At 35.4% G+C, this 14,333-nt stretch overlaps 1 protein-coding gene and 1 pseudogene across 1 annotated transcript; both read right to left on the minus strand.

Annotated features, from left to right (window-relative positions):
- LOC127658730 (homeobox protein Hox-D11a-like) lies at window positions 1-2,087 on the minus strand. Its single transcript, XM_052148182.1, has 2 exons — window positions 1,338-2,087; window positions 1-552 (listed from the first exon to the last, which is right to left on the minus strand). The coding sequence occupies exons 1-2, from the start codon at window positions 1,951-1,953 to the stop codon at window positions 320-322; spliced, it is 849 nt and encodes a 282-aa protein (XP_052004142.1). The 5' UTR covers window positions 1,954-2,087; the 3' UTR covers window positions 1-319.
- Window positions 2,088-5,125: 3,038 nt separating this feature from the next.
- Window positions 5,126-13,881, minus strand: LOC127658723 (homeobox protein Hox-D12a-like; annotated as a pseudogene).
- Between the last annotated feature and the right edge of the window lie 452 nt (window positions 13,882-14,333).

The following is a 14,333-nucleotide window of genomic DNA, read 5'->3' on the forward strand; positions in this document are numbered from 1 at the left end:
ACGAATAAATGCATACACATCTAGACTCTACCTCAATGTAATTACGTATAGATTACTGTAATCAAACGAATGTGTTGCTTGCGCAATGAGAACTGTTACTTAAATTGAATGTGTTTCAATTTGAACAATGTATAATATAATATAATATAATATAATGAACAATGTATAATATAATATAATAAATACAACATGTTTGGATTTCAATGGCATTAACAAACATTATTAGACAACAGTATGAGATTGTCGAGGTACCTATGTTCTTGACAATATATAAAAAAATGTATCTTCTGCCGAAGCCAATAGAACAATGTTATGACTTTCAGAACAATGGATTTCCAGTGTAATACTGGAGACGATCTCGGTTCAACTTTTTCTCTTTCATCCTTCGGTTCTGGAACCAAATCTTCACTTGTCGATCGGTAAGATTGAGTATCCTTGACAACTGCAGACGCTTCTCTTTGTTTATGTACACATTGAAAAAGAATTCTCGTTCAAGTTCTCGGATCTGGTATTTTGAATATGGACATCTCTTTTTTCTGGACTTTGTCGTACCTAAAAAAGAAACGTAATTTGATTACATTACAGTGGTTTTGAATTCTAGCTCTGCTACTATCAGATGTTTCATTAGATGACATTAGAAGTTGCTGGCTACCTTAATGCCTCGAGAAAACACACGTCACAATTTCACAAATAGCGTTATCCAGCCTGATTTTTCACAAAAACGAAAGAAAAAAAACGAGAGAAAAAAACACGTTTCTGTATCATCACTACACTTAGGCTACTAATAGCGAACAAACTCTCAAAGAAATTAACAAACACGCACGCACACTCACACTTACACAGGCACAAACACATGTACGCGAGCAGCTTTCACGCGCACTTACAAACGCATACACGCACGCGCACACGTGTAATTCCTTGACGTGTTTTCGACTCGATTAAAGTGGTTTGGTTAATTTAAAGTGTGTTACAATAATTTTGCAAATCACTCATACCAAGCAACATCCTCGAGGTTATCTTGATATCTAGTTAGGAAAATATATAATTAGTTAGTTTAGTTAGGAAAAGATCTCATTAGTTAGAATCATTGTCCGCCTGTTAACAGACGGACAAACAATGATATAGGCTATATATATATTATATATATATATATAAACACAACGCTTGCGGTTATATATGAACCGCGAAATCACTTTCCCATCGTAAATATTTTTTACAACAGCAAAGCGAATCTTACTAGCTATATAAAAACTTTTGCATGCGTATAAAGCGGCACGTAAACCCCAACCGATAAAGCAATAGACAACATTGAACCGCCGTTTAACGCGTGGACCTACTTGAGCCATTGTTCTTTTCTTCATCGCATGTTGATATTGAGGATTCGTCCTCTGTGGTTTCAGTAGGGTCTCGCTTGGTCTGCTCCGCGCGATCTGTATACACTTTATTACATACAGCATCTCCGGGGACACTGTTCTCCGGCTTTTGTTTGGACTGCTCAGGGTTGGGCTTCTCGGGGTTAACAGTCTCAAAAAACTGATCAAATCCTTGTGGAAGTACCCCGTTTCGCCCGACGTTGGTGAAGAAACCGCACGAGGAGTTACTGCTGCCATGATGACTGTACATGGAATTGTTTTTAAAAATAATTTCCGCTCTGTTGGAAGACTGCAAGAGATCTCGGTGCATTTTCTCGTCCGTTGAATAGTAGGAAGCGTAATTGCCCCTGCAATGCCATTTACTCGGATGATCCAGTCCATAGTCCCTGAAAGACACCTCACGAACAGATTGGACTTGAGCTATGTTCGACGAATAGGGAAAATTAACTTGACACGATGTAGTCTGTGGAAAAAACGACGGGACCGATGAGAAATCAGGCGCAGAGACATAGTATGGTAAATACATGTTAGACGCACAGTTGCTGCGATCATCGTAGTCCGTCATTGCTCGTTTTAGCATTAGAGAGCAGAAATCGGCTGCTTGACTGTGTTAAACTTTGCCCATCTATAGCAGCATATGTGTGGGGACAGGGCTCGCGAGGGAGAAAAAAAAATCGGAAACGTAAGCTGACGTGCAATTCATCTTGATCGATTCTTGAGGTAATTGTGTCATGTGATCCGGTAAAAAAAAAAAAAAAAAACATAGCCTATATCAATATCAGTAATTTAGTCTGTCCTGGGCGACTCGTAAGTAAAAGCATGAGGCAGGTCATTGGTTGTCTGCATTTTTTGAAACTCCCAGTAAATTTCCGTGTGTGTATTACGAGGCATTAGTAAACAATCCCAGAAATACCACGTCAAAGATTTTGTTCAAATCATGCACTACTTAATAAAAGACCGTCAACACCACATTAATCAATTTATTTCCCATGCCTTGAATTAAGTTGAATGATTCATTCGCTTATTTATTTTAGGCTTTTCCTCTGTTTCCCAACCATTTATGCCCCATGGTCGGGGGGGGCAAAAAAATCATCCTTTGATTACTGTCGTATAATGTTTTCCCTCCCTCTCATTCCGTATACTGAGATTGAGATTTGTACACTGTAGGCCTACGTTAATATACTCATAAATGGTATAGATGTTTGTTAATATCAGAATTGTTAATTATCTTTTATTATTTCATTATACCAACCTTAGGTTCGATAAAACACGTCAGTTGAGAATCTGAAAAAGGAAAGAAAAGAAAATAAAAAAAGAAAGGAAGACTGTGAGGCGACAAAGACACCAACAGAAAAGCAATGTAGCCTATTTCAAGTAATCTGTGTAATGTTTTTTCTCTTTGCACAGTCTACAGCAACCTAAAAAGATCTCGAAACGACGTAAACAGAATGAAAACACACTTTTCCACACACGACATGCAAATTACACAGAACTACCCACAGTCTCTTTTTAGGGTTCAGAAGTCATGGTAAGAGCATTGTAAAATGTACCTTTATATTTGAGCGTGAAGTTAAATCTGCATTTTAGTCCTATTTCGTGTTCAAATGTCCAAATTCGTGGTGATTTCAACAGAATCCCATGACTCAGGAATGAAGAGAGTGGAGAGACCTGCGGATTCACACTGCCAAGTACAAAACAACTGTTCTGTCTTTGAACGTCTATAGCCTATAGTCTGAGACAATGCGCACCCGGCAATCACCAATAACCGTCAGCCAAATCATTTTATTACACAGACAAAGGATGTGCTGTGTGTTGGGTGGATGTAAATAGTGACTGCTACATTCCTACTGAGAGGTGAAAACAACACATTTTCAGTTTATTTATTATTATTTAGATTTTTAGATTTATTTTTTTGATTTGTGCAATACCACATTGAACAAGTTTAAAACATTTAATTTAGTTTCAGGAATTGGAAATTAAATTAACTTGCTTGAATGAATGAACATTTTCAACTAAATAGAAATGTAACTGAAACTGAATTTTTTTTAAGGAACAGGCCAGCAAAGATGGATTTGTTTACCATCCGGTGTCCAAATATTTCTTGAAAGCAGACAAAACAATTTTGCAACAATTTTGAAGATCTCTTTGAAAAACTGTATTGCGTAGTAGGGCATCACATTAAGGTAGATATCCTTGTTATCTGAACGGGAACGCAGGATTCTAAACCATATCACGCGTCTTGTCTTGTTTACGTGAGAGTTCAAAACCACGCTGCCTCTTGTAACCCTCGATTTTGCAAAACGTAGTCTTTTCAGTAATATTTCAGAATTTTGAAAACAATCTCAAAATAAAATTAATAAAAACATAATTTATTTCGGAAGATTACAAAATGTATGTATTTCGGTGCAAGAAAGTCACTAACTTGACCTTCACTTTGTGTTGGCGCCTCAGTTTCTAGAGCGGTCTAGCAGTGCTCTCAGCAAAGCAACCTCATTTTCCTTGGGTCTTGATGTGTGATTGTTAAATTTTTTGGACTAGTAATTTCACATAGTCTCTAGACAACTACAATAACTTAGATCAAACGTACCTATCATCTATATACACCGTAGCCTATATATTAATATTATTGATATTATATGCTAATTATACAAATATTTTTATTCAAATATTAATAATGATGCGAATTAAAATGAGACACTTTAACACAAACATGTATGTAGCTGCGTTCAGATCGTCTGCAGCGAAATGCTGATGTTTTCAAGACTAGTTTGGTTCGGTCTATAACGTTTATACTACAAACTTTTTGAGGAATTATTCTTACATCTTAAAAACTATACATTTTATCTGGATGCTTTCCTTTCTGTCTGTTTAGACTACAGCCTAAGAATGACTCAATTTACCAATAGTACTTTCCAAATCAATGTAGAATGTAAACATGCAGGAGAATATTTTGCAAAAAAATAATAAAGGTGGGGATAAAATGCCTATAATGTGTGTACAGTTTGGGATTTCTCAGCGTTAACGTAATATTTAGTGTGTCACATGTCTTCTCATGGGCTGTTTTTCAGATATCGGTTCTCGTATTTGCAAAAGGTGAGGTTTTTCATCGCAACTATTTCAAATGGCATTTAGCTTAGCTTGTTTACTCGACCTAGCGTGCAACTAAACATTAAACCACTGAACCTCCCGCACACTGGAAACAGTATAGCCTGTAATTGTTCACATTATCTGATTTCAAAATATTCCGTTATTAGGCCTATAATCAACAAGTTGGCCTATAATCAACAAAATATTTGGATGCAATTTAAACTCAATTTTAAAAACGAAACATAAAACGAGATTATGTAAATATATTAAACATTTTAAATTGTGTTAGCATAATACATACCTCCATGTTGTCTATTTCTTTAAATACAATGCCACTAGTGAGGACTATAAAGTGAAGCTTACGTTTCCTTGGCAATAATTCATTTGCGATTTACTTCGATAATAATTCTTAATAGTCAAAGATGTTGAAACACTTGAATTTGTCTTTTGACAAAAACGAATTGAACTTGGACTCACACAGTCACGAGGCAGTCCAGCTTTTTCTTATTAGACCATTTCAGAATCATCCTCTGAATTACAAGCCGCAAAACCCACAAGAACGCCAAAAAGTTTAATGTAGCTTTCACGGGACACTTCATAAATATTACACATAAAACTTTTTATTTTATTTATTAATTTGTTTATTTATTTTAGAGACAGCCAAATCTGCATTTTCAGATCACAAGATACAAATTAGAGTCTAATAACATTATTCAAGAACTTGTCACGTTACAAATTTTTTTTAATGACTTTAACAAACGACTGTTTGTTAGCTGCCAAGTGCATCTTTAGAGATTCAAATGCTGGCAGAAAGGATGTTATGAAACAATTATCATATTTTAGTACTCTGAATTTATTCCGTGCATGCTAAACTATATACAAAGCATTCTTTTTGATAACATTTTGCGCCCTGTAAAACAGGCATTAAAACTTTGGAATCCATCAAGTTTTGTCATTGTCATCGTTCAATATCCACCAGAACCAAACAAATGTAGCAAATCTATGACAATAAATATTAATCTCAATAAACTCAGTTTGAATAGTATTGTAAAGTACAAGTACATTTCTCATGGTGGCTTGGCAATATGTCTTTTTCATCTAAAAGCGTTTGGTGGACTTGAATCGCCGTTAGAAATGTCTCTATGAATGATGTCGTCACCAACAAACAAACCCGCAATTGTTCACATATGTTCTTAGTAAATAGGGAAGGATTGCTCTCGCATCATCAGTCTTTTTTTCTTCATTCTGCGGTTCTGAAACCAAATTTTCACTTGCTGGTCGCTCAGTTCCAACCTGTCCGAGATTTCCTTTCGTTTCTGTCGGTTTATAAATTCATTTATCATAAATTCGTTCTCCAGCTCGGCTAGTTGTGGCTTCGTGTAAGGTTTTCTCTTTTTTCTGGATCTCACTTGTGATGGACACCACGGTAGTCCTGGGAAGGGGGAAATAACGAATGAACAAAAAGGTGCACTAACTGTCACATTTTACTGCAGCATTCTGTATCTTCATCTAAAGACCTTAACCCCCTAAAATGCAACACAAACTACCCACAATATTGTTGGACGATGGTAAGTATGCAAACAAAGTATTGCCGAAAAATAAATGTTTGCAGTGTCAAGTTCTGATTTAAAGTGGAACTGATTAAATTTAGGCGTAAATATAGTACGTAAATAAAGCAAAAAAAATTACATCTCACTAAAGAAGCACACATAAGAACACACTTGGCATAAGGAGAAAATGCAGTGAAATCAAGGTCACAGAGTGACAGCTAGGCACTGTGTTGGTAGGATATGAAGAAAAGGTCAAGAAGACGATGCGTACCATCGGAGAAGGCTGCTCTGATACTCTGGGTGCTCACTGATGGTTGGACAGGAGCGCTGGAGTTGACAGACTGCTTTGTGCCATCGGTCCCTGGATGATCAATGGATTTTAATACATTATGTTCAACCATGTTTTGCTGTTGCCTTTCCAAGTTTGAAACGTCATACTTGCCGGCAGAACCAATGATTCCCTGCTCACTTGCGAACGTTGGGTTAGGTCGACCTGGCTCCTCTGACTTGCGGCTGACATCTTGAAAGTAGTACCTCCCAGATTCCTCCAGCGAGACCTTGTTGTGATTGTTGAGGCTAGCGCTCACAGTGGATGAATTGCTGAAATACGGCTGAGAGTAGCCACTGCAGGCGCGACTGTGGGCCGGAGAAGTGCACGAACTTGGAGAACTCCACGGGAGCGAGCACACCTCTCTTCTACCGTAGGATATCTGCGGAAGCCCAGATAGATGGGCTCCACTGCCTCGCAAATTCTGGAGATACAGGGAGTCTGGGGAAGGGAAATTCAGGAGGGGAGAAACATAGCCAGAACTGAGAAGATTGTGCTCACACATTTCTGACGAGCTCGCCTAAACGCTTCTTACAACAGTTTTAGTTACCCCTAAAGAAAACGGGCAAGGTAATTGTTGATTTGTTAATGCACCATCACGTGACGTGCAAAGGAAAACAATTAGCCCCGCCCATGTCGTGACAATAGTGTGGCATAGTCAGAAATGTTTATTCCGTTTGAAACAAATACAAATAATAAAAAAAAAAAATTACAAACAGCCAGAGACCTTATCAGATTGACCTTTTGGCCATAGAAACTCAAAAATATACTAATATCTTATTTGGATATTTTATTAATAATGTAACCACTTGAAACTAAAAGAGCTTATATTATATGATAATGTATACACATTGCACACTCCGCCCTTTACAGAAACGTGCATTTAAATTTAAAAAAGAAAAGGATTTACTCTTCTGTATGTCTTCCACAAATCTCCACGATGATAGCTGTCATTAGTAATTTAGGCCACTCAAAGGGTAGCCTAATGTTAATTTGTTATCCAGCCTGCAATATCATTTAGGTTTAGGTAAATATAATAAGAATTAGAAGATTTGGTTGGGATATAGTGATAATAACCTGTATGTAGTTATTAAAAAAGAGAATGGTGATTTTTACCGACAGAAATATTAAGTTAATATTGATTACTCAAAGGCAGATTTAATAATGAAACAAATAAATACTTAAAAAATAGTATACATTCGTCAAAAAAACAAAACAAAAAAAAAAAAACATCTAACTTCCCCAACACAGACTATTTAAACGTTGGTATATTTCAGATCCATTAGGCTATATTTAATAATTGCAATATATATATATATATATATATATATATATATATATATATATATATATATATAAGAAGGGAATTTATATATAAAAAAACTTAACTGTGCAGCACATTAGCAATTGTTTCAGATGTTTATTGGGGAGTGGCAGGCAATAGGTTTTTCAAAAGAGCTATATTTAGGATTTATTTTCTATACACACATGAAACCAAATAGTACTATAATATATTATCTTTGGAAAAATAAAAACGTTTTATTAGACGTTAACTTATAAAGGCTACACGCGTTAAAAAAGCATTCAAAAACGCATCTTTACACATTCTTAATTAAAATGCTTTATTTTAAAAGCTTATATTTTTATGAATCATATTTGTTTCAGTAATCGAGACAATAATAGGTATTTTAAAATGTTTGCTACTTGTTGTCTGTTAAAAAACGTTGTTGAGCAAATGGTCTATATATTTAAACAATTGGACACTTTATTAAGGGAATATATTTGTTATTTGTGCGTACATTGATCTTGAAATGTTTCCGTTACCGTTGTAAAAACTAAACATTATGAGATTCAAAAAACTAAATCCGGTTATGCTCCGAAGTTCTTTAAAAATATATGGATGTGCTCTTGAATGAGGAAATAATAATCCAAAAAGGAAAAGCAAGGTAAACTTCCAGATCAAAAATATAGTTAAAAGGCCTATATTGCCAATGACTATAACAATACAGTTAAAAACAGTAGAAAAAAGAGGACTGCAAACCTACGAGTATCGGCAAAAAATGCATTCTTATTGTTATAGCAATTGACAATATAGGCTTTTTAAATATATTTTGAATCTGGAAGTGTACCTTATTTTCCTTTCTTTTTTTTTTTTTACTTAACACTATAATTTGGACATCAGGCTATCTAGGCAATATCGGAATATCCTTGTGTCCAACTAATATAATTTAAGGCGTTTAAATATAGGGTATGAAGAATCATATTTTTCTCTTACCGCCAAAGGTTTGTCCAGGTGATAGAAACCCAGTTTTAAAGAAAGAACACGTTTGCACGTGCAGGCAATGTGACAATTGTAAACAGGCCATTTCCGGAAAGAGTGAAGACGGAGCAACCTCCCAGTTTTTACGAGTCCAGTAAATTCATGAAACCCTTTAAAATGGGATTCCTTTCGTCTGTTTTACATTCTGAAACGTGTTGCCAACGCAGACGCCTCACTACTATAATCTTAAATAACTGTTACATTAAAACGATTCTGATATGAAATATCAGAAGCTATAGTTCAAGGTCAAAGTCCAGACGCAGATTTACCAAAACAAGTCCAAGTGCATTTAATTAGAATGACAAAGTATAACTGTTTGATATTGTCTGGGGTATGTTTACATTTTGCTCGGAATAATAAGATACTCTCATAAAAACATTCCAAGCAGAAAACAGCATGAGAGAACAATTAACATTTTCTTTAAAAGCTGAAGTGCCGCTGTTGTTAAGCCCTTCCGCGTGTTTAACGAGTTCTCAGCCCTCCGAGGAAGTTCTTTTCGACCAGACGAATGGTGTGTAGAGCTTTATAACGCAACCTCATTGACATTTTCCTTTTCCAACAGATGCAATTCATTAACCATATTTATGAATAAAAACTCTCGGCACCATTCTCTATGAACATACCATAACAGTTATATAAACTTTTGAAACGATTTAGATTTGTGAAATTCATAATTAAACGAGCGTCGATTTGAGGTTAATGCCAAAGCAGTGGAGATGATTGTGGTCTTTAGGAGGAACACCCCAACATTGTCCCCCCCTCACCATTCTAAACAGCACTGTGGCAGCAGTGGAGTCATTCAGGTTCCTGGGCACTACAATCTCACAGGACCTGAAGTGGGAGATACACATCGACTCCATTGTGAAAAAGGCCCAGCAGAGGTTGTACATCTTACGCCAGCTGAGGAAGTTCAACCTGCCACCAGTGCTGCTGAAACAGTTCTACTCAGCAGTCATTGAGTCTGTCCTCTGCACTTCAATAACTGTCTGGTTTGGTGCAGCTACGAAATCAGACATCAGAAGAATACAAAGGACAGTTCGGTCTGCTGAGAGGATTATTGGTTGCCCCCTGCCCCCCCTTCAAGAACTATACACTTCCAGAGTGAGGAAAAAGGCTGGTAAAATCACTCTGGACCCCACTCACCCTGCCCACTACCTTTTTGAACTGTTGCCTTCTGGCCGGCGCTTCAGAGCTCTGAACACCAGAACCGTCAGACACAGGAACAGTTTTTTCCCTCAGGCCATCCATCTAATGAACAATTAAATTGCCCCATTGAGCAATAATTATGTGCAATACACAGTTTAATTTTAATTTATATTATCCAACATATCCACTTCTGCCATTACTTAAATTGCTCTGTATATAATATACAGGTTTTTGTTCTTTATATAACAGATTGTATTAGATTTGCACCACGTGTGTGTATGTGGGTATGTATGAAGGTGAGTGTATGTACGTACAGTATATGTATAATTATTTGTTTTGTGTTCTTTTTTGTTTTTAATTACCTATGTCTTGCTGCTGTTTTGGTATTGTTTGTATTGTTGTTGACTGGAAGCTCCTGTCACCTAGACAAATTCCTTGTATGTGTAAGCAAACTTGGCAATAAAGCTGATTCTGATTCTGAGTTACACGCTGACCGGCAGATGGCGAGACAGCTTCATGAATTGGTGGCAGCAAGTAAGCTATTCCTTTCAGTCAAGGTCGAGTCTGACTATGTGTCTCAAGGTCAGTGAGAAGACCCAGTTTCATAAGGAGAGAAAAACATGTTTCAAATAAACTCCTTTTAAAATGTTTGTTTAGTATTCCGGCTAACGGTGTTTAGCCCTATCGTTTTCCAAATATTTCATTGAAATAAATCACAGGTTACTTACTCATTTGTCGACTTTATCATAACTGTGTGCATGGAATTGATTCTATAGTTAACTATAGCTTTACATTACCTTGAGTCGTGAGGACACTATTGCAAAACAAATGTAACGATGTTGATTTTGGTTTCGGATGTATATTGTTTCCTATTTACTCAGGATTTAAATAGATGAGTCGTATAATTTTAAGCAAGGTTCAAAATTAGCCACAGCTGTGTTCTGTGTGCTTGGTAACGTTTTAGCGGGAAGGATGAAGAAGATACTTTTTTTTTCTCTCTCTAGCCAAACATGTGAAATCAGTGACTCATATAAGAAAACATCACAGTTAAATCTCTTTGTCTGTTTTTTTTTATCTACATTCCCGTGTTGTTCCCAAAAACTCATTACAGAATATAACATTAAAAGTAAATGTTAAAACTAATCATAAACAGATCAATTACTGAAAGAAATAAAATACGTCTATATAGTGGCATTGGAAACTACTACTTCCACAGAACGTACAAGCAATTCTATAAAAATAATTCGATAATTTAGGAAAAATAGTTTATTTTAACTATCAAAATTGTCTGCATAAACTTAGATTCAGATTTGACCAAAAAATAGCTTATATTTAAATATATATATATATATATATATATATATATATATATATATATATATATATATATATATATATATATATATATATATATAGGCCTACACTGTAAAACAAATCCTGTTAAATTTACGGTATAAAACTGGCAGCTGTTGTTGCCAGAAATTCACTGTAACCATGCTTCATGCTTTACGGAATGTATTCTGATGCCTGCACTCAAAACACTAACGTTGTCATTACTAAAAATATCAAGTTGTCTTAATTAAGTATTACTTGAAAATGTCATGTTTTGGGTTCATAACTCAAATATTAAAGTTCATTGAAAGTTGAAGTTCATCTTTAAAATCTATAGACTTAAGGTTTTAATTGTTAAATCTCAACACGGAATACCCCAAATGCTTTGCTCTTGAATTATGTTTCCTTGGACAAAGAGAAGTTATCGGGGCATTGAAATCATTGTAATAAAGACTTTATAAATGTTTTAGCACTTTTGTAGTATTATGTTGTTTTGTTGCAAATAGTTGTTTTGTGTGATGTCACTATTATAGGGGGATCAGTGTTCATTTGGTCAAGTGGATCCCTGCTGACCCTCTTATTATCTTTGTGCATGTAAATTGCAGGTATATATGCATTTCTTTGGAGAAAATCCAGTTAACTCAACTTATATATTCTATATGAACACCAAGTTAATATAATTAATTACATATGTTTCAGAGACCCCATTACTCAATTCAATTAAGGTTGAGTTTACTCAATCAAATGAGTAGTCAACTAATTAGGGTTATCAGTGTGTATATTTTATGGTGCATTATCGTTTATATTATTAAATGATATAAACTTAATACTTTAACCTTCTGAAACTGTCAAAATCTGCTTTTCACTTCATAATGTATTGTTCCTCACCGTAAAATTTAGAGAAAGGAACATGATGACATGAAGTTCATCAATAGTGGATCTTCCAGGAGCAATGATCACTAAACATGTAGAGACAGCGCTCAGTGTCACAGAAACATTAAACACCATCAGGGTAACACATGTGAAATTAAAATAATGCAGTAAACATGAACTAAACTACATCAAATATGAAACTTAACTATTCCCATAAAATATAATGAAATATAATTGGTCATGCAGGAAATTTTGGGAACACCCAATTATTGTTTTTTACTGTAATTTTAACAATAATTTATCGTAAAAAGTACATGTACTCTCTTGTTAAACACAATGTAGTTTTTACCGTTAATCATATGGGAAAATCATACTTTTTACATGTAAAATAAATGTAATTTTACAACACTGTAAAATAACCGGTTTAACAATGATATATTTTTTTTTACTGTAGCATTTTTCAGTGTACCTGTGAAGAGAACAAATGTTTATAAACTCTTCTTTATAGAGATACAAATTAGCACATTTATTGATTACTCTTTAATAATAATTAAAAGGATAATTAATATATATATATATAATTTTTATTTTATCCTTGACTCGATGGTTTTGAAATCATATATTTACTTGTCTTTCAGACAGGTTGGTAGAAGAGGCGATTCGCCATCTCTTCTCTTTTGTAATGAACTTAGTGTTGGTACATTTTTGTGTAAGTAACCCGTTTCTTTCACTCGCTGCTGCTCCCTCTTAAGAAATATAAAATCATTTGAATCAAATCTGCTGTTACATTGTCTTTCTATTATAAAGATTAACAATGGTGTTTTATTTATCCCAAGTCCAAGTCTCCATTTTAAGAAAGCTTGAAAGCCTTATTTAAACCCCAAAATGGAAAAAAGGGCTAAGTGTACATTCCTATCTAAATAAACATGTGCAATAAACCTCAGTGAAAGGGAACATTACATATTTAATTTCTTTTGCGAATAACTTCTGATTGGAGTACTAAATCTAAACCTAATATTTTGGTTCAAATTATTGTCTAACATTAATAAAATAAATCATTAAAAAAAATATCCAAAATAACATGTTTTTATTATTATTATTATTATTATTATTATTATAAGGCTCTTTGTTTTCATATGAGGCCATTCCCTGCCTATGAAAAGATACATTGACAAAGCAGGGCTAACCGTTCATTTTGAACGGTTAGTTCAAAGGCGTCTATTGATTTCTGCCTATTTAAGGTGCTCAAGAAAAGCACCTTTTTTTTGTCTTTATAAAGAGAGGAGCGGAGTGATTCACAGAGCAGAAAATAGACTCGATCTTACCTGTTAATGATGCCTTCCAGATGTGCGGGTTCTGTGTCTGGTCTTTACAGCAATAAAGTTGACTGCTCCAATTGTTTGACAAGTTCCATGACTGGTGGCTTTCTGTTAACAAACAAGTCTCAAGCCGGAGATCTCCAGTCATTGCTCTGTGAACAACAGGTAAATCAGTATAACCAGGTATTCTTGGGTTGGCGTAGCCCTGGCAAAAAGCAAACTCCTTAGCCCTGACGAATGCATCGCCGTAGTGTGTTGAGCTGGTGTTACTGTCATGTCATGTCCATATTGGCTGACTTTTTCATGACGCTAGGCTGAAACACAGCGTTTTGAGGCACTTTACAACTATAACAACTGTTGCCGAAATGACACCCAAAAGTGACTGGGGCATTGGTGCTGGTCTTGGCTGGAAGAGAAACGTAAGCCTCGGAGCATACCGAATTTGTAGAGTAGCCTACACCGAAGTTCCTGACGCAGACCTCCGTCTTGAGTGCGCCCCGAATGCAGAAGGGTAAACACTTCCAAACTCTCCATCTAATCCCATTGATTCCATATTTTCTTGTACCTAGAATACCAAACATATGACGTGTAATTTAACAAAACCAATAAAACACGGTAGCCTACGCAGAGAACGTCTCTGTTGTCAGTTAAGCTTTTCTGTTTATTTTCCGGACTAATTACAGTGGTCGGAAAAACTGGAACACGATTGGCTATATGTTACCATGTGACTTGCAAATAGATACACTGAATTTGAACAATCCCACAATGTAACATGGATTTGTATGTGTAGTTGTACTAACCATGATCTGATAAACACCCAAGCAGTGTACCAACAACAAGTATGCATTTTCGTGGACTCGTCTATTAATAGAAATAATACACACATACACCTCCAAAACTTATTTGCTGTGCAAATATAAACTTAAAAGCATTTGAACCGTCTGTGCTGGGTAGACTATTAAAGATGCAGTTTTTCCATAATGAAACAAACACACACACACACAC

The sequence above is a fragment of the Xyrauchen texanus genome, chromosome 18 (genome assembly GCF_025860055.1).
Source record: "Xyrauchen texanus isolate HMW12.3.18 chromosome 18, RBS_HiC_50CHRs, whole genome shotgun sequence".
Lineage (NCBI taxonomy): Eukaryota > Metazoa > Chordata > Actinopteri > Cypriniformes > Catostomidae > Xyrauchen > Xyrauchen texanus.

What these genes read in the sequence shown, in the direction of transcription:
- LOC127658730 (XM_052148182.1), bottom strand. Translation starts at nt 1,953, where the DNA reads ATGCTAAAACGAGCAATGACGGACTACGATGATCGCAGCAACTGTGCG. An exon ending in AGAAAAGAACAATGGCTCAA is followed by an intron (nt 553 to 1,337) that starts GTAGGTCCACGC and finishes TTTCTTTTTTAG; the next exon opens with GTACGACAAAGTCCAGAAAA.